We start from the raw sequence: 20,826 nt of genomic DNA, 5'->3' as shown, positions 1-20,826 counted from the left end.
AGCCTAAATCTTTGAATCTCTAAAACTACTTGAGATCAAGTATTTAAGCTTGTCAGGTCACATGTGATTGCAGTTCATATAATAAAGCATTTGTGTTTTACTAATGAGACATACAAAGCCTTTAACTTCTATTTTCTATTAGCATAGATGGCCCATGGCACTCTCCTCTTTTTTATATTTGAATGTAATAAACTATATACTTAGGTATGAAACTTTCAAACAGCCATGATAAGGGCTGGGATCCTGAAGCTAAGCTCTGTAAATATGTAATGGCTGTATTTACAACCAGAACTCTTTTAGAGCTTAGTAAATTTGCAGTGTTTCCATGTTTTTTAAGAAGAGCAAAGAGGAATTATTAAAAGAACCCTTAAATGTGTTTAAGTGGCATTTATGCACTGTAGTAGCATCACATTTTCCATATTTGGGATATGTCTACATAGCCTACATTAAAGCGCTGTCTGTTAATGTGCTTTAACGGGGCTGTGTAGTCGTGGCTTCGGTGCTGGGGGAGAGCTCTCCCAGCGCTGTAATAAAACCACCTCTGCAAGGGGAATAGCTCCCAGTGCTGGGAGTGCAGCTTCCAGTGCTGTAGCACTATCTCCATTGCCACTTTACAGCTCTGAAATTTGCATTGCTCCGGGGAGAGGCTTCATCCCCCGAATGAAGAAGGCTTCAGCGCTGTAAGTGGCAGTGTGGACAAGGCCTAACACTCAAGCCTAGAAACTTCTTTAACCTTAGGTCCTCTTGTGGGAAATACTGGGGTCTTTGAATCAGCAGCATGTTGCTGAATGATTTATGTTCTCATCTGGCCTCTCTTAATGTGTTGCTTTACTTGAAAGCGACTAAGTGAAAATGGTACTACTATAGTCAAATCTGTTTCTTGGGTATATTCAGCCATATGTAATGAACAAAGTGAATACAAAACAATTAAAATGGACTGCCTCAGTTCTACTAAGCATGCAGAATTTAACATAGCTAGGAGAAAGGGACTTGGAACCTCTTTCTCCTTGTCATCAACATAATTATTCCGTAGATTCATAACTTGTTTAGTAGTTCTCAGTTGTAGCTGACAGACTCCCTTAAAAGCTATGAAGTTGCATAGTGGCAACTGAGAGCATAATTTCATGACAGTGGGTCTGCATATGTCACAGAGGACCTAATCTAATTTGCACAATGCTTTGCTGGTGGTGATGCACAATAAGGTAAAACCCTTGTTTGATTTAGATTCTTTGATGTATTTGTGGGAGGGGAGAAGAAGGCAGGAGAGCCAAACCAGTTCATGCATCATTTGCAGTGTTAACATAGGGCTGGTCTACACTATGGGGAAAAATCGATCTTAGATACGCAACTTCAGCTACGTGAATAACGTAGCTGAAGTCGAATATCTAAGATCGGATTACTCACCCGTCCTCACCGCGCGGGATCGATGTCTGCGGCTCCCCCTGTCGATTCCGGAACTCCGTTGGGGTTGGTGGAGTTCCAGAATCGATATAAGCACGCTCGGGGATCGATATATTGCGTCTAGATGAGACGCGATATATCGATCCCCGAGCAATTGATTTTAACCCGCCGATACGGCGGGTAGTGTAGACGTAGCCATAGATCTAAATGGTGCGAGGCTGTGGCAATCTGGAAGTTAAGATCTAAAGGACAGAAGCATCCAGTTACTCAGCCCAACAGCATGCGTCATTCACAGTGCTGAGAAGCACTTGTCAGAATAAACTAGAAAATGTGTGTAAGCAAGTGTAAAGGGCCGTTCTGAAGCTAGTGGTGACAGCAGCCACCTTGCTAAAAATGGTGTCACTTGTGATAGAGTAGAAGGTTATAAATCCCATAAAAACTTACTTAAGCACTTTAAAAGTAATCTGCTGAGGCAAGATGAAAACTGGTATAGTCTCTCATGCTACCAGTGTCTCAGATTACTTCATTTTGAATAAGATGCTAAAAAAGGCAAAATGTGAATACAAATTTGAACTGTACTAGGTCAAGTGCTTATGAAGTGCTACATATTGCTGTGTGATCTGCATACTTTAGAGATACTTGTTAAATATGATCTAGTCCACATTAGAAACAAATACCTTATAAATATTATTTTTTGTATGTAAGCATTGTATTACAGACAGACTCCACAAACTTTATTTTATATGCATGGAAAACATAACTTTGCCAATGATTTAATTATGCAAGTAAATTTTATAGCAGGCTCCTAAACCCTAAAATAGGTTTATAATGAAAATGCTACCAGAGCCTTCATTAAAGCAGTGCTTGTGTGTGCCATACCAGTAAAGCTGGAAATGTAACATGCTGCAGTACAGAGCAAAATTCTAGCTTTCATTCAATTTTTTTATATACCTCCTCTCAACTGCAGTGCCGCCTGCTGCGGAGTGTCTTAGCCAGACTGAAAGGTTTGGTCAGTCTGAAACTTTAGAATGGAAAGGAGGTAGCTGAGGTGAGATGGGGTTGCTTGGTTTGCTTTGTAGAATCATATAGCTATTAATGGCATGTTGCATTGAATACTTGTCTTTAGACATTTAACTTGCAGTTAAACGCAAAAAATTGCTTTTGATTTATGGTCAAGATTTAACTCTACACATCCTGTTCCCCTCTGTTTGGTATGTATCCTGTGATTTAAGAGTGCATATGCTTTATATCCTAGGTGGTGATCTGTTAAGTAGCCTGTTGCAGAGTCCCAGTGCAGCCAAATTATTGAATCAACCGATCCCTATCCTTGATTCAGAGAGTGAATATATTTGTTCCCTGGCATTGGAGTGCCTGGCCCACCTCTTCAGCTGGATCCCTCTGTCTACCAGCATCACTCCTTCACTCCTCACCACCATATTCCACTTTGCCCGCTTTGGCTGTGACACACGAGCCAGGAAGATGTCCTCTGTCAATGGCAGCAGCCAGAATTCTGTCTTGGGTCAGGAGCGTGGTAGGCTTGGGATCCTGGCTATGTCTTGCATAAATGAACTTATGTCAAAGAACTGCGTGCCTATGGAGTTTGAGGAGTATTTGCTGCGGATGTTCCAGCAGACATTCTATCTCCTGCAGAAGATTACCAAGGAGAACAATGCCCACACGGTGAAGAGCCGGCTAGAGGAACTAGATGAAAGGTAAAACAAATCAAGCGGCTAAGTAACTGTGGTAGGATCTTTCGCTTACTAAAAGACTGGCTATACTGACTTGATGTCATGCATGGTGTGTTTAATCACCTTTTTTTACAGAGCTCTATGCTGCTGAAGGAGAGCAGGAAGGTAGGTGTGTTCAGGTAAGTTGGTGGCAGGGGGGTTAACTTTGCAAAGTGACTGGTAGTGTAGGTTTGTATTCTTTCCTATCCTCTTCCTCCCCACTCCCCCATTCGTTACTGTTTGACTGCAGGTGTGAGGTGTCACGAGAGCTGAACCTGCCCTTCATTCAGTTGCAGCAGAGCAACAGAAGAGGCACAGTGAGGTAAAGGAATTGCAGTATTCCCTTTCTGGTTCATATTTGCCATCTGTGTGTTTTAAAGTCATGTTTTAAAGGAGTGGGCAGCATGCTCCGGGTCACTCCATGACTTTGAAGGGAATGAAAACTGGTCAGTTTCATACCTTATATTGGGACTTTAGAAGCATATCTGTGTTTTTGTTTTGTTTTTTAAATCAGCATTACAGGATTTTGGAAACTTGAGGTTCCTTGGGGTGTTTATACGCTAATTAACCAGCCTTATGAAAGCAGCCCCAAAATTAAAGGCTCCTTCATGCATTTGTTAATTATAACTTCTATCCGTGTAAAGGCAGGATAAGTGGAAGCATCTGGGAGGCTTCTAATTCCATTTTCACTTCCAGAGGGATACGAAGAAACTTGTTGCCTAATTCAGTTACGAAGCTTTGACATCTTTCATGAAGATTCTTCTACTTGTTTTGACAGGAGGGAAAGTCATGTTGCATGGTTGAACTTTCCAGATGTTGAAATAGTCATTAGTGTCGCATAGCAGACAACTACTGATGTTAGCATCTGTTATAGCACTGCTGTCGGTTTTAGCTTTGGGAGCTCTCTCGTGATGCTAATGTTGGCAGGATATATTTTCTGATGTTGCTGTAATTATGTGAATGTACCCAGATTCACAATTGTAGCCTGTTGCTGTGGATGCATGGTGATAGAAGTAGATAAGCACGGCACTGCACTACCAAACTTTTGTACTGAACCATTGATCGTCTTCCCAGACATGACACCCAAGTTTCAATCAAAAGGTTAAAGGGTTTGCGCAACAGAGGCACTTTGTAACTTCAACTCAGGTGGAAGTCTTGGTTTAGCAAAAACGGGTCAATGTGTAATACAGATACAATGCATCTCTTTCTCTCAAATTGCCTTCAATCTTTTTCAGCTGGCTTCTTTAGATATATTTTAAACTCTTCTGGAATTTAAATCTAGATTAATAGTGAATTCTGATTATCCATTTTCTTGACTATCCCATTAGCTTCGACATTACCTAGCTTCCTAACATTTAGGTGTGCAGTAGTAAAATTGAAATCTCTAATTGCATGTACATTTGGGCATATGGATAGAGAACAGATGATTCCAGGAAAGTGAAGCCAAGTTAGTAATGCTGCAGTGGGAAAGAGTTCTTTCCCTACCGTCCCCCCCTCCCGCCCCCACCCCCCCCGCCGTTGCCCTCTGCAGTGTAACAGACTTCATGCACAGGGTTTCTCCAACAGCGTGGAAAAGTACCTGCTAAGAAGCCCAGTTTGCTTTTACAATGTGCACTCATTTGTATCTTTGATAATAAGCTTCATGTCAGAGATCTTGAGGTCCATAAATTGAATCTCCCTTTTTGCCTAATGCTTAATATGATTTGAATTCAGGATGTAACCTAGATATTTGACTTTAACTTTATAGACTTGTCTAGCTTTTTCAATGATAAAACATTCTCTGGACTGGTTGTCCTACAAACTGCTCCTCCGTGAGTAAAATCGCAAAGTCTGTCACAATGGTTTTTTCTTTGTTTTAAGGTAGCCTACACTTTATTCCAAGACTGTGAGTCAATTCCAAGTTTTCAAAAGTCAAGCTGTCTTCTCACTTGCCATTTTTTTAACTTGGCATCTGCTGAACCAAAGCTGACATTGGTTGCAAAATAATGTAAATGACACAGCATATAGTCTTAATCTTCTAAACCTTTAAAACCCTGACATTGCCCCTTAAAGTTCACTCTTATCTAGACAGAGTGACTGGGTCAATGTGGTTATCAGTTACTTTTATTTAACCAGGAATAGTGCCAGTTTGAGCCTTGCTTGAAATCTGAAACTAGTAAACCTAGTACAGAAAATGTTAACTTTAAGCCATACTTTTGCCATTTCCCATTTGTGTGGCAATTTAATTTCAAGGTTCTAGTACCTTTAACGAAATCCAAGTTAGTAACCAAAGTATAAATGGTAATTCCAAAGCTAAGCGAACTGGCTAGTGGCTTCTAGAAGGCCTACAATCCATACAAACTTCAGCATATCTTGATTAGATAATGGTTTAATAGAAAGCACTGAGCTCAAGGATAACTGTTTCCCACTAGGTCACTTTAAAGTTTGAAGTATTCGGCCAAATGACCATACAAATACTTAGTGGAGTTCCTCTTGCCAAGAACGGACTGTGCCAAATGAACTAAAAATGATAATCTTACTACTCATGCATTCCAGCCAGTTGTATGGTCCACAGTTATAGTGAACCAAGTCTGGGAATGATGCAACTTGCTGTTCCTGTTCAGTAGTGACTCTGGTTTGGAGCAGCTTTGTTCAACTAAAAGAAAAATTTTCTCGACAGTGAGGTTGTCGGACAAATACAGAGTTTCTCATCATGGCAGATTAATAAAGGGCTGTTGTTCCTGAGTGTCTTACGAAATCTTGCCCACTAAAATATTTTGGGTCTTCAGCTGTGATGTTCTTTTTATATATCTTGAAATACTTTTTATAGATCATTCCTAATTTATACTCCTAAATTGCACGATACGCGAGTATATGGAGATAGCGAAGCATATCCTGTACCACATTTTGCACCCATTCATAATATACGACAACATGCATAGCGTTATCGAATGGTATTAGAATGTTCATAACATCCTGTGCAGTGATGGCATATCAGGTTTTGTTCTTTGCAGTCAACAAGTAATTAAAATCATATCCTACACTCTGGTAAAGCTCCATATTGCAATAGTGGAACTGTTCACTCCACCTTAACAGCCTAACTAAGTGCCTTTATCTTTGTTTTAAGCAATGCTTTCTTGAAGATTTAACTACTTACTCGCATGAAAGTGTGTCCTAATTTGGTTGTTTTCCTTTTGGCCCTTCACTTCATAATACCTGTAGCATCAGAAAAAACACAGTCTTAATCATGAACTGACTATCCTCGATGTGGGGGAAAACTGACAAGGAGTGTTTAAATCAAGAAACTGCCGCTCTTAGTAAAACAGATGGCTAGTTCATCAAAAGCTGTGGGACTTATGACAGAATTACTGGGTTATATTTTCCCCAGTCCCCGAGTACTTCCTACTTATCTCCGTGACATGGTGTTGCCGGTTGGTGTGTTTTTTATACCAGAAAATCAGTTCCTAATATCTGTGTTTTTATCCCATCAACAGTATCTCCGCCAAAGTGTACATTCTGTTGACTAACCCCCACCATATCCATTGAGCTATGATGGATCTTGCTGCTAAAATACTGTAGCACTAAGGGTTTTATCTGAAGGCCTTATTAATCATATTGTTTATCTGATACAATAAAGTTGCTTTTGACTAAGACTGTCTTTCTGCCTGTGTTTCCAGTGTTAATGGAGATGAAGGTTGCCCCGTCCTGTAGGTAATTGTTGCAGGCTTTATATTTTAATGACTACCGGCCTAATTAAATTAGTTTTTTATTTAATGAAACAGTTTTGATGATTTTTTCGCTAATTGTCAATTAAATTGTTTTCCCCCATGGCTCCTTCAGTTTTATCATATGTTTTTCTCTCTTATTTTTCCTCTAGCTACATTGAGAAGTTTACAGATTTTCTGCTCTACTTTGTGAGCGTCCACCCTAGAAGGATTGAATCATACTCTCAGTTCCCAGTGGGTTTGAATTTTTGGCCTCTCTGTTCAAATAATCCTTTCACAAGTAACAGCAAACTTACACTGCTTTTATTGTATTCCACCGTTCTTTAGTGTTCCTAACCATGTATGAGATGAGTAAAAGATAGCTTATTTCCAATAAGTCCTGAAGGCTCAAGGCAGCCCACTAAACTTCAGTTTCAATGCCTCTTTACAACTGACCAGTGTTATCAACAGATTTCTACTGGCTTAACACCTTGGACTTTCTTGAAGCCATTCATGCACTTTCTAATAGCATAACGTGAGGATCTGCTCCTGGCCCCAAAATTATTAAAAGACGATCAGATCTAGTTATCCTTGCATGAATGACTTGGCTGGCTTTTGTCTTTGTTGCTGTTTTTAATTGGGTTTGAAGAAACTTTTTTGAAAAGTCTCTGTTTAGCCCATAGTCTAATGCGGCGTGCTTTTTTTGTCACTTCTTAAACTGTTGCTTTTACAGCTTTCTCTCCAGGCTTGGGTGGGGGATGATATTTATCTTTTTATTTTCCCCCCCTCCATACCGATGACCCTAGAATGTCACCTTAAACTGCTACAAGTTAACTGCTTCTCACACCATTCAATTAAACTTGCAACCTTATTTCACTTTAATTATCATATGTTGTATGACAGGGGAGGGAACTGTGAAAAGAAAAGATACTTGCCTAATTCAGGTACAGGAGGAGTCACGACAGAAGCAGGGAAAAGAAGACTAGAGGCCTAGGAGCGTCTTGGCTCCCATCCTAACTGCGGACCTCACTCCTTTTTGACAGTTCAGCAAGTAGGATTTTTCCTTGACACGGAAATCCTCACTAAAGCAAATTTGCATCACTTATGAAGTGTTCCTCACCGTTCTTTGAAAGTACACACTACCAAATTATGGCTACACATAACCTATTTATTGCATTTTTCATGAGTTTAACATGGAGTTTTGTGTATTCAGCCTACCCATGAAGGTTACTTTTCTGGCTTAAGACATTTGGACCACTCTTCTTGCTATCTTACATAAAATTATAAAGTCCGTCTACAGACAAAGAAGCAGTACTCACAGGTAAGCAATGCCAAGCAACTGTTAACAAAAAGAGCTTGCATACTGCGTAAAAATAGCTTGTTGTCCTGCGTGAGCTCACACTGCCTCTATTATCTTGAGTCAACAACACTAAAGTGAGTCTGTCTTGCAATTTCCTAAATTATTTACCTGCAGAAGGTTATTGTAAACAAATGTAGTTTGGATGATAAGTTCAATGCTTGTGCAGTTTCAAGATCCTGATACTAAAGAGAGGCGGGCAAAACTTTTTTGCCTGAGGGCCCGCATCGGTTTGTAAATTGGTAAATGGAGAGGCCCGGTTTAGGAGGGGGTCGTGGCTCGGCCCCCACGACCTCTTATCTGCCTCCTGCCCCATCCAACCCCCCTGTTCCCTGATGCCCCAGGACCCCTGCTCTATCCCACACACCCCCACTCCCTGTCCCCTGACTTGCCCCGACCCCCACCACCCCATCCAAGCCCTCTTCTCATTCCTGACATGTCTCCCCTTCCTCCCCCCAGACCCCTGCTCCATCCAGCCACCCCTTCTCCCTGTGCCCTGACTGTGCCGACTGCCCCCGGATCCCCACCACCCCATGCAACCTCTCCTCCTCTCATTCCTGACTGCCCCTGCCCTCGGAATCCCTACCCCCATTCAACCCCCTGCCCCCCCGACTACCCTGACCCCTATTCGCACCCCCGCCCACCACCCTGAATTCTCCTGCCCTCTATCCAACCCTCCCTGCCCCCTTACCACACTGCCTGGAGCACCGGTGGCTGGTGGCGCTACAGCCACACTGCCTGGCTGAAGCTGGGCCGCGCCGCCACTACACAGCACAGAGACTGGGTCAGGCCTGGCTCCGCAGCTGTGCTGCCCCAGGAGCTCACAGCCCTGCCACCCAGAGCATTGCGCTGGCTGCAGGGGAGGAGGAATAGCGGGGGAGGGGCTGGGGCTAGCCTCCCTGGCCAGGAGCTCAAGGGCTGGGCAGGACAGTCCCGCGGGCTGGATGTAGCCTGTGGGCTGTAATTTGCTCATCTCTACCCTCAAGTAAAGAGGCAAGAACTGATACTTTGGAGAATAAAACCATACCCTAGCCTGGCAACCTTGATTATAGAATACTGGGTTGTCTGAATTGTATTTATTGATATGTGGATGACATCTTGCTGTGTTGGTTAGGTGCCTAACAATAGCATGTTAAACATCATTCCTGGCTTTTGTTGGGACTTTAATATTCACCAGTTTGACTGCAAAGAATGCAATATGAATTCTGAAGCTTCGAAATATTGCACTCTAATGTCTTTATGCAGTGTCGCACTTTATTATTTTTGTGCATAAATTAATGTTTTTCCTAAAGTTGTTTAATCAAGCTGCATTTTGTGTAAACTGTATTTTTGCTTTATGTAATATGACTATAGGGAAGAAAGATGGTCTGCTGGTTAGGTACTGACTAGGACTTGAGAGCTTTGGGGCCAAGTCCCTGATGTACCACAGACTCCCTAGGTGACCCTGGGCAAGTCACTTTGTCCCTCTATGCCTTAGTTTCCCCAACAGTAAAATGGGGATAATAGCACTTCCTGCCTCATGGGGTGTTGAGGGTAAATATTCTAAAGATTGGGGTGCCTGGATATTACGGCAATGGGGATCATTAAAAGATAGGTTAAAAACAACTCACACTTGATGCAGCAGATGACTGAACATAAGAACAGCCATACTGGGTCAGACCAATGGTCCATCTAGCCCAGTATTCTGTCTTCTGATAGTGCCCGATGCCAGGTGCTTTGGAGGGAAGGAGCAGAACAGGTGATCGTCAAGTGATCCGTCCTTTGTCACCCATTCCCAGCTTCTGGCAGACAAAGACTTCAGAGCATGGTTTTGCATCGCTGCCCGTCCTGGATAATAGCAATTGATGAACCTATCCTTCGTGAACTTATCTAGTTCTTTTTTGAACCCTGTTACAGTCTTCGCCTTCACAACATCCTCTGGCAAAGAGTTCCACAGGTTGACAGTGCATTGGGTGAAGAAATATTTCCTTTTGTTTTATACCTGCTTCCTGTTAATTTCATTTGGGTGACCCCTGGTTCTTGTGTTATGAGAAGGAGTAAATAGCACTTCCTCATTTACTTTGTCCCCACTAGTCATGCTTTTATAGACCTCTATCATATCCCCTCTTATTCGTCTTTTTTTCCAAGATGTCTCAGTTTTATTAATCTCACCTCATATGGCAGCTGTTCCATACCCTTAATTTTTGTTGCCCTTTTCTGTACCTTTTCCAACTTCAATATATATTTTTTGAGATGAGGTGACCAGATTTGCACACAATATTCAAGATGTCTGCGTACCATGGATTTATATAGAGGCAATGTGATATTTTCTGTCTTATTATCTATCCCTTTCCTAATGCTTCCCAATATTCTGTTCACTTTTTTGACTGCTGCTGCATATTGAGTGGATGTTTTCAGAGAATTATCCACAGTGACTCCAAGATCTATTTCATGGGTGGCTAATTTAGACCCTATCATTTTATATGTATAGTTGTGATTATGTTTTCCAATGTGCATTACTTTGCATTTATCAACATTGAATTTCATCTGACGTTTTGTTGCTCGGTCACTTACAGCTTTAAGTGCCATGCTCTTCAGAAGTGATCCTGACTCAATGCCTTCATGTGGTCAGACTGTTCAGGCAATGGGACTCTGAACATCTGACCCTGAGGGGCACTGTTTCTCAGTTGTATTTTCATTCAAGCGAAAGTTGGGTGAAAGTACAGAAAACACTGAACTTCCATTGTCTAAAATGCTTCCTGGTGAGAATGTTACCATCACTGTATTGTGCTGCTGTTGAAGTATGAGACAGTGAACATCATTCACTATCAAACAGTTGACAGAGATGTTTGGTGTCTAGATGATTTCTTTTAGTGGCATCCTTGACTTAATATATTTAAGCGAGCCTATAATAAAGTGGCTATTAAACGTGATTTTGAAGACTGTTTTCAGATCAAGTTAAAATAAGGTTAAAAATACATGGTGTGTTTGTTGAATAACTTAATATACATATGCATGACCATAGAAACCAGAATAAAACAAAAATTTGTTGATTACAATCTGTGATAACATTTTCTAACAAAAAGTCAAAAAAGAGCTCAGTCATATGCCTAGCTTTAAGACACACAATAGACCAAGAATATAGCTAGTGAATGATAATTACCATTAATGAATCAGCAAGTTTTATGGTTTATGGATTTTAAAAACAAAGTTACCTGGTGAATTTTTCTCTCTTAAGAGAAATACCTTAATAGCACCATCGATGTAAGGGAATTGAACCTCTAGCGCAATGCATCAGGTAGGCTAAAATTAGCAGTTTCTCCTCTTTGGCTGCTTGTCTGCTTAAGTTTAAAGCAGATGGTTCAGCCCCTGTTCCATAGATCTCTTTTCTGCCACCATCTTGGCAGCTCTGAACAAGAATCTCCACTAATGTCTTAAAAATACTTAGCATGCGGACAAGGGAGACCTGTATTCAAAGTAGGCAGATTTAAAACTCTCCATTACATGTCCTGGTTTGTGCTAACTACAAGAAGACTCTTCCTCTCCCAGTGAACATGCTAAATATAAATAACTGATGTGTTGCCAAAAAAAACATTGACTGGATCAAGTGCAAACTAGCTAACCCAGCCAGCCCTTGTCTGTTCAGTGATGGAAGTTGCTTTATTGGATTTTTCAGATGAGCTCAGATGTGAGAACTTGCCAATCTCAGTAAACTGTTCACCAAGCTGCACACAATTATGCCGAATTCTCACTGGTCACTCCTCTTTTCCCACAGTGATTGTGGGCACATGCCTTGCCTAGTTATATATATTCATTTTTTGTGATATGAGAAAAAATCAGAGTAATATTAGCTGCTTTTGTTGGAGATAGAATATCTTTCTTTGAAAAGCAGATATGTTATGAGCTGCTTAAACTTGTATTGCTCTTTCTGCAAAGGTGTCTGTTTTAAGCTAAAGTTTCTATGACTCTATCAAACATGCAGACTGTTGAAGTGTTTATATGTCTTAATTTGATGATGTAGGTGTGGTTACACCACGGGAACAGTGTGTGAAACTTCCTGTTCCCTGTGGTTTATGAATTTTACATTTAATCCAGGAGCATAACATAAAAATTACCAAATCCAAGTTTACATCATCTTTTCAGTAACACGCAGATAGTATAGCAACCCTTCATTGAAAGCGTCTGGCTGCTCAGTTATGGGCACAGCTGATTGGACTGTCCCTTACATTGCACCATGCTCTGATTCTTCTTGTTACTAGTATAGAGAAATTCCTAGCTTTCCAAACTGCTCTTTCCTGGAGAAGGGCATGACCTGGGGCATTCTTCAGAGCAGTTGTTTTCTAAAAGGATGGTAGGAAACATTGGATCTCCAGAGCAACTTGACAGCCCTGTGTCACCACTGGTGACTGCTGGCTGTGTTCCAGCCCAGGGCTGTTCTGTGTTGATTTTGCAATTTGGCATTACTCATGATTGATTGTGGGGGAAAAAAATCATTTTTGACTTTTGTATGCTACATTTCCGATATCTTGAGAGTAAATAAAATCTGTTGCTGGCTGTAGTGCTATAGTAAGAGTGAAAGAATTATCATGACTTTCTTGCACAAGAACAGGTCAACTTCAAAACAGCAAAACAAGTATGATGTCAATGGGAGCTACAAGGCACTAAGCACTTAACAAAATCATGCCACTTATTTAGATGCCAAAAAACTTAAGTTTTTTAAAATCTTAGCCTAAACCACATGAAGGCACTGGAAGATATAAGTACTCTGGGGATGACCTTCTAGTTTAAACCATTACTACTTGGCCCAGAATCTTGCTATCTATCTGAACCTTTGCTGTATAGCTAAGACTTGAGAACTGGTTTTCCTGCCCTGCCCATTTACAAGTTGGTCTCTCCCTTGGACAAAGGTTAATCAGAATAATGTGGTGGTCATAGCAAGTGGTGTGGCAGTTTTGAAGTTGGTTGCCTATCCATATTATAGGATTTTGATAACTGTGGTTGGCATCTCTGCTTGGCTTTTTAGCAGCAAGATGCAGAACTTGACCATTAATTATAATCCATCTTTGCAGATCTAGGTTGGATATTAGGAAACGGTATTTCACTAGGAGGGTGGTGAAACTCTGGAATGGGTTACCTAGGGAGGTGGTGGAATCTCCATTTAGAGGTTTTTAAAGCCCGGTTTGACAAAGCCCTGGCTGGGATGATTTAGTTGGAGTTGGTCCTGCTTTGAGCAGGGGGTTGGACTAGATGACCTCCTGAGGTCTCTTCCAACCCTAATCTTCGATCATTTTAAAAGCACTGTCCACTCCTCAAAAGAGGCACAGTTAAATGGCTGCAAGCAAGCAGGAGCCACATATTTAGTAGCAAATTCTTTCAAATGGAGGCCATTCATTTAAAGCCTGTCCTGTCATGCTTCACTATCTTCCAGATCTTCTTTCTCTTCAGCTCCCTCTATTGCTGTTAGTTTCCTGTCTAACTTTCAAAGTTGAGTGGATTATCAGTTCTTGCTGCAGTTTCTCTGCATCGTCATATGGCACATACTATAGCTGTTAGCCACAGCAGCGTTAAATTGTAAATATCTGATGTCTCCCCAGCAAACAAGTCTGTAAGGCAGCCTCAGTGGAAGGGGGTGAGGGTTCACAAGAGTATTCTACTAGAACTCCCTTTCCTCAATCTTATGCTTTTCTTCTTTCACTCATGGCAGGTACGAAGACGCCTTGGTTCTGCTGCTGACAGAGGTTTTGAATCGAATACAATTCAGGTACAACCAGGCACAGTTGGAGGAGCTGGATGACGAGACTCTAGATGACGATGTAAGAAACGGAGACTTGGTAGGAAAACTGCATGCCTCAATGCTAAACTGCTGGGTTATACTGAGTACCTCTGAAACTTCCTGCCAGGATCTGGTCACTTTTTCAACATGCAGGCTAGACCAGTATTTCACACTAGTAATTTTCACCTTTTGCTGATGTCTTTTTTGTATCTTAACAGTTTCAGTGCTGCCAGGATAATGCATGTGTCTAAGCAACTTGTCAACATCCTCACCATTCCAAATCAAGAGCATTAAGGGATCAGCAGTGTTATGATTCCCCACTTAGCCTCTCTGAACCCAGATTTTAAGTGCAGAAGTATATTCAGTTCTAAGGCAGCTGATACGTGCATGAAGCAAAATATACAGTGCTGTGTGGATTTTGAGGTTGAAAGAAGCATGAAATGTTTTCACTAATGGACTTTGTGTTGCTGTCCTGCCTGACTCTGTTTTTAGCATGCACTGGAGGCAGAGAATTTCCATTGTAGTGCAGGAAATAAAATGAAGCAGAAAAAAATCAGCTTTAATTTAAGAGCCTTTTGAACTCTGCTTTTTCCATTTGCATATGATATTTCTTCTCAAAGTGACATGGTAGCTGTAGTGAGTCTAGATGATGTTTTAGAGTGATTAATGATATGGCTGGGTTGGGTGAAGAGGCTGTGAAAGTAAAACAAATTGTGGGTTTGTCACAAAGGGAAACCAGGCTGTGAGAGAGTACAGTCAGTCCAGTTTCTCTATAGCAAAATAATCTTATGTATACTTCTGCAATAACCATTATTTGTAGGAATAGGGTTTAGTTCCTCTGGGTGGCGGTGGGGGTGTGTGTGTGTCTCTTTTTTTTAAACACCATTTTTTAGACCAAGGCAGAAAATGGTTCTTTCATTTCGGACACTGTTGTCATGTAACACATGCAGACACTTAGCCCTTATTTGATATTGGTCCTTTTATCAAGGGAGGGCATGTTTAAATGGAAGACAATGTTTGAAAATTTGCTCTAGATTAACACTGATGTGCCCCAGGATAAGAGCGTACAAACAGAATAAAGGACACCGCAGTTACTAGAAAGCCAGAAAGTGATATGACATGGATGCACAATTACTTAGCATTGTTAACCTCCTTTGTCAATGAAAGCTTGCAAATCTTAACTCCAGCTCAGATTGCTGACAAAGTAAGAAACTCCTATAAACTATATATTGTTTCAATTCTCAGATGTTCAGACAGAAACCAAACCCTGGTAGGTACAGGTTAGTCATTTCTCCAGTACTTATGGCCTACCAGCTTGTTAAATATAGGCCAGCTCTTTCCACTTTCCACTTGGACAGAAATAAGAGGTGATTACCCTGGTCTTTTTCCCCACAGCAGCAGACTGAATGGCAGCGGTACTTACGCCAGAGCCTAGAAGTAGTGGCAAAAGTCATGGAGCTCCTGCCGACTCATGCCTTCTCTACACTAGTGAGTAGTCATTCTGCTGAGAAGCTGAGATGAAGCAGCTTTGTAACGTACGTCATGAGCTCTGCTCTCGAGATTTTGTTATACAAACACTAGTAGAAGATTGCTGTGCAATGCTTATTGAGAAGAGGCACGGGGATGTGCTTTTGGATTCAAATCTTGGTAAAATCAAGGCCATAAATTTAAAAGGCTTCAGATTTTCTTCTGGGCTTTTAGAAGTTTTCTACCATATCTTGGGGGGCGTGCCAGAGCACACTTTTGTGCCTCACTCACTGAATGTCCCAGGGCATTTAAAATTTAGATCAGTCTAGAGGTGAAAACTGGGACAGAGCTACACACTCTGCTGTTACCAGTTTTCACCTCTAGGCTGATCCAAATTTCAAATGCCCCTGTACATTCAGTGAGTGAGACACAAGTGTGCTCTGGCACTGCACCCAAGATGTGGTAGAAATCTTTTCAAAGCCCAGAAGAACACATGAATATGCTGAAGGGTCAGAGCTGCACACTCTGCTGTAACCTTCAGCATATTCATCTTGGCCTTTCCATAAGGTGGAGGTACTGCACATAAGGCAAATAGTGAGATGATATTCCCAGGAGGGTGGAATGTTAACTTAAAATACATGGCAGTACAGAGATGAAGATCATAGGGAGATAGGACTCTGCAAACCACAGAGAGGGAGAAGCAAGAAATACTGAAAATTAGGGCTTGCAGTTTTCAGATGATTAACTCCAAAAAAAATTAATTGCAATTAATTGCTGTTAAACAATATTGTACCAATTGAAATATTTTGGGATGTTTTTCTACATTTTCAAATATATTTATTTCTAAAACAACACGGAATACAAAAGTGTACAGTGTTCACTTTATATTTTTATTACAAATATTTGGACTGTAAAAAGTAGTATTTTTCAGCTCACCTCATATGAGTACTGTAGTGCAATCTCTTTATCATGAAAGTGCAACTTACAAATGTAAATTTTTTGCTGCATAACTGCATTCAAAAACAAAACAATGTAAGCTTCAGAGCCTACAAGTCTACTCAGTCCTACTTCTCATTCAGCCAATCGCTAAGACTAACACATTTGTTTACATTTACAGGAGATAATGCAGCCCTCTTCTTATTTACAATGTCACCAGAAAGTGAGAACAGGTACTTTGGTAGCTGGCATTGCAACTTATTAAGTGCCAGATATGCTAAACATTCGTATGCTCCTTCATGCTTCAGCCACCATTCCAGAGGACATGCTTTCATGATGATGATGCTTGTTAAAAAAAAATGCATTAATTAAATTTGTGACTAAACTTCTCGGGGGAGAGTAGTATGTCCCCTACTCTGTTTTACCTGCATTCTGTCATATATTTCATGTTATAGTAGTCTCCGAAGATGATTCAGCACATGTTCATTTGAAGAACACTTTCGCTGCAGATTTGACAAAATGCAACGAAGGGACCAATGTGAGATTTCTAAAGATAGCTACAGCACTTGACCCAAGGTTTAAGAATCTGAAATGCCTTCCAAAATCAGAGGGACAGGGTGTGGAGCATGCTTTCAGAAGTCTTTAAAGAGAAACACTCCAATGCGGAAACTACAGAACCTGAACCATCAAAAAAGAAAATCAGCCTTTCTGGTGGAATCTGAATCAGATAATGAAAATGAACATGCAGCTGTTCGCACTGCTTTGGATTGTTATCGAGCAGAACCCATCATCAGTATGGATGCATGTCCTCTGGAATGGTGGTTGAAGGTGAAGGGACATATGAATCTTTAGCGCATCTGGCATGTAAATATCTGGCGCTGCCAGCTACAACAGTGCCATGCAAATGCCTATTCTCACTTTCAGGTGACATTGTAAATAAGAAGCGGGCAGCGTTATCTCTTGCGAATTGTAACCAAGTTTGTTTGTCTGAGTGATTGGCAGAAGTAGGACTGAGTGGAATTGTAGGCGCTAAAGTTTAACATTGTTTTATTTTTCAGTGCAGTTATTTTTTGTACATAATTCTACATTTGTAAGTTTAACTCTCAAGATAGAGATTGCACTGCAGTACTTGTATGAGGTGAATTGAAAAATACTATTTATTTTGTTTTTGAGTGCAAATATTTGTAGTAAAAAAATAAATATAAAGTGAGCACTGTACACTTAGTATTCTGTGTAATTGAAATAAATATATTTGAAAATGCAGGAAACACCCAAAAACACTTAAATAAATAGTATTCCATTATTGTTTAACAACGTGATTAATCACAATTCTTTTAATTGCTTTACAGCCCTACTGAAAATTCGTCTTCTCCATCTGTGACAATGTCACTATCTTGGCATTTAAAATGGCAGTGCTGTGAAATGGCCTTTTCTTGTAGCTCTGTGGGAGAAAAGCAGTTAGAGTGGTTCTCAAGCTGCTAATTTGGAGACATTCAACTATTGAGATCAGAAGTTTAACAATTAGTATTGTTCAGTGCTCCTTCTGGATGGGAAGAAAAGTGTCTGAATTCACTGGGATCACTGATCATGTGTAATTATTCTACTGTGGTACGTCATGGGGCTGTCTACATACCTGAAGGCATTGAACACATTCCCTGAAAAGCAGCAAACTTGTTTGAGAGAGGAGAATGAAGCTCACGTGCTTTTTCTTACCGTTACACATATTGGTATTATCAAGTACCAAAAGCATGTTTGTGAAAAATCTTTTCTAAAACTAGCGCTAAAAAGTTATGGGAAGATTTCTGTTTAATTCTAGTGAAAAATTGTTTGTATGAATAGAAACGTTCCCCTGCAGTGTTTGCAGCCCGTTGCTAATGCATGAGTCAGCAAGTGAACCTTACTACAAACAAAAGTGAAAGGGCCTGGTCTCCTTTCGCTGTACATGCAGAGTGAAATGCAGAAAGCAAACAGCATTTGGTGAGGAACACATGGTTTTAAAAAACATTTCCCTGTGTTGTTAATATTGGACTTTTTAAGAAAGTTCTAACCCTGTGGCTGTGTTCCTTCATATGAACTCCTTTTTCAGTATTAAGTATCTTTCCCTGGAGCCCTGCTCAGTTCATTCTAGGACATTAGATAACCCAAGAAACACTTAATGAGTCTTATACATGTGTTACAATAGTTTGTGAAATGCGCTTGTAACATGTGACCATCCTTTAGACCACAAATCTAGTAAGTGAAATAGACTCCAGAATAAACTGAGTCACTGTAAATCTGTCTCTAATCTGCTGGACACTCTGCATGTGTTGCCTGGCACTGGGGAGTGAATGACCACGCTTCAACAGAGTAGATATCTAGATTTGTGTAGGGAAAAGAAGAGAAGTGCCAATTAAGTCCCAGGAGTTAAACTGCTAAAACTTTAGCATAAGCCATGTGTAAGGCTAAGATTTAGTCATGGATACTTTTTAGTAACAGTCATGGACAGGTCAAGGGCAATAAACAAAAATCAATGGCCCGAGACTTGTCCATGACTTGTACTATATACCACCGACTAAATCTTAGGTGCCCTGGAGGTGGGGCGCTGGGGGTGTTCTAGATGGGGGGGCGCTTTGGAGGAGGGGTGGACCAGGGAACTGCTGATGCTCTGGGGCAGGGGGTGGCCTGGGACCATTGCTGGAGGGAGGGGGCTGGCGCAGTAGCCAGAGACTGCTCTAGCAGTGGCCAGTGTGGCTGGCTTGGGTAGCCCTGGGGTCATTCGCACTGGCAGCTGCAGAGTCACAGAGGTCCCAGAAATCACAACAAACTGGCAGCGTTAGCCATGCATGCTTTTGGCTGTATTCAAAGCAGGAGAAAGTTCTTGTTGGTAAACGTCTGTCCATGCTTGTAGGAATCAGGAGAATTATTCCAGGTTAAAAGGGATGGAAAGGACCTATTTTTCTTGATTTATCTGTTGTTAAAGCTAAATCTTGAATTCCAACGGAATACACTAGGGTTGACTTAGCCACTGACAATGTGAACAGCCTTACAGTATGCACTGCTAGAGTAACATGGTCAGTTGGGGAACCAACCAAGATATTTCCTACACTCAGTTTTTTGTGTGTAGCATCTTCCTTCACATAGGCACATCCTGTTGGCAAGTTAGTGGTCCTAGTAATTGGTAATGCAGCTTACCAATGACTTTTGTGTTATGGGGGAGTTTAATGCTCTGAATACCTGGCCTCGGAGACAGCCTCTTACACAGGATGTTCATTCCCTTGGTTCCTTCCTTTGTGAGTATCCATCCACTCCTGTTACTGTTAGCAGCTTGTCAGCAGAGTGGCTGCAACATTTTCCCCATATGCTACATCAGGGAACGACTGAAAACATTTGGACTCAACCCTTTTTTTTTTTTTTTTTTTTTTTTTTTTTTAGTGGAGGATATTTGGGGTGGCATTTTTAACAGTTGTAAAGAGGACAAACTGATGGAGATGGTGCAATGCAAGTTTTCCACACCCATCCCTGCATGTGCACCTCAGTCTTGATCTGCAGCCCCACCTTCTGTTCATTCCTGGGTCCCATGCAGGGCTGCATGTGCATCTCAATAATGACTAGCAACAGCCTGTGCTGTGCTATCACTGCCCTTCTCAGGGAGCCAGTCATGTCAGCATTGACTGTCAGTGTTGATGTGGAAAGGACAGCTGTTACTTGAGGAATTTCTCTAACACAGGGACCTTCCTGGTTTTGATGCTAGTTGTTTAGAATAGAAAAGCTTAGGGTATCAGATCCTCCAGAACCTACAATCCTTCCCTTCTTACAGATGCCTTTTGTGAGACTAATTGGGGGGGAGGGGAAGGGGGGAGGAGAAAATGAAGTAATTGTCCTCTGGCCCAAATTAGACTTAATGCTTCTCCATTACAATTATCTGCCTTAACATTAAAATCACACCTATGTGTTGTGTCCCTTTTTTTTCCCCCAGTTCCCAGTTCTGCAGGATAACTTGGAAGTATACCTGGGACTACAACAGTTTGTGGTCACTTCAGGGACAGGTAATACCACTCTCTGGTGTTACATTTCTCAATTCTCTGTACACTTAGCTGTAAAAATGTTGTGTTCATGCATTAAGCTCCCACTTGCTGTCAAACTGTCCATTAGTACTTCAGCATCAATATTCTAAAGGTTAACCCTAAAATTCTTCACACTGGGATGCTTACACACACTGCATAAGGGCTCAGCATTCAGAAATCTGAGTTTGGTCTTTGTGCTCTGAGGAATCTGCTTTCTTGTTAGAATTGTAATTTATATTGATATGTTTTTTCATTGATTCTGGTACTTGAAACAAGAAAACTGGAGGGAGGCACAGAAATGTTGGAGTAATGTAGCATGGTTGATATAGTTAAATGACTATCAGCTTTTCCACTGGAAACTCCATTCAGGAAGGGCTTGTTTTAATTTGGTTTGGGCTCAAACTCAGCATCAGGCTCTCTCAATGTGGGAGCATTTTTATTTAGGATTGAAGTAAAATCA

General features: G+C 41.1%; 1 protein-coding gene across 1 annotated transcript in view; it reads left to right on the top strand.

The window, feature by feature from the left end:
* Positions 1 to 20,826, top strand: part of XPO6 (exportin 6) — a 95,107-nt gene that overhangs the window by 47,754 nt on the left and 26,527 nt on the right. Inside the window, 9 exon segments of the mRNA XM_075069373.1 lie at positions 2,657 to 3,113; positions 6,985 to 7,069; positions 7,072 to 7,109; positions 8,021 to 8,054; positions 8,056 to 8,099; positions 9,896 to 9,931; positions 13,852 to 13,960; positions 15,316 to 15,408; positions 20,279 to 20,348. Of these exon segments, the coding sequence (XP_074925474.1) occupies positions 2,657 to 3,113; positions 6,985 to 7,069; positions 7,072 to 7,109; positions 8,021 to 8,054; positions 8,056 to 8,099; positions 9,896 to 9,931; positions 13,852 to 13,960; positions 15,316 to 15,408; positions 20,279 to 20,348 (966 nt within the window).

This window comes from Chelonoidis abingdonii, chromosome 9 (genome assembly GCF_003597395.2).
Source record: "Chelonoidis abingdonii isolate Lonesome George chromosome 9, CheloAbing_2.0, whole genome shotgun sequence".
Taxonomy (NCBI): domain Eukaryota; kingdom Metazoa; phylum Chordata; order Testudines; family Testudinidae; genus Chelonoidis; species Chelonoidis abingdonii.
The sequence above is the reverse complement of the archived record's forward strand: the minus strand, read 5'-3'. Positions and strand labels throughout refer to the sequence as shown.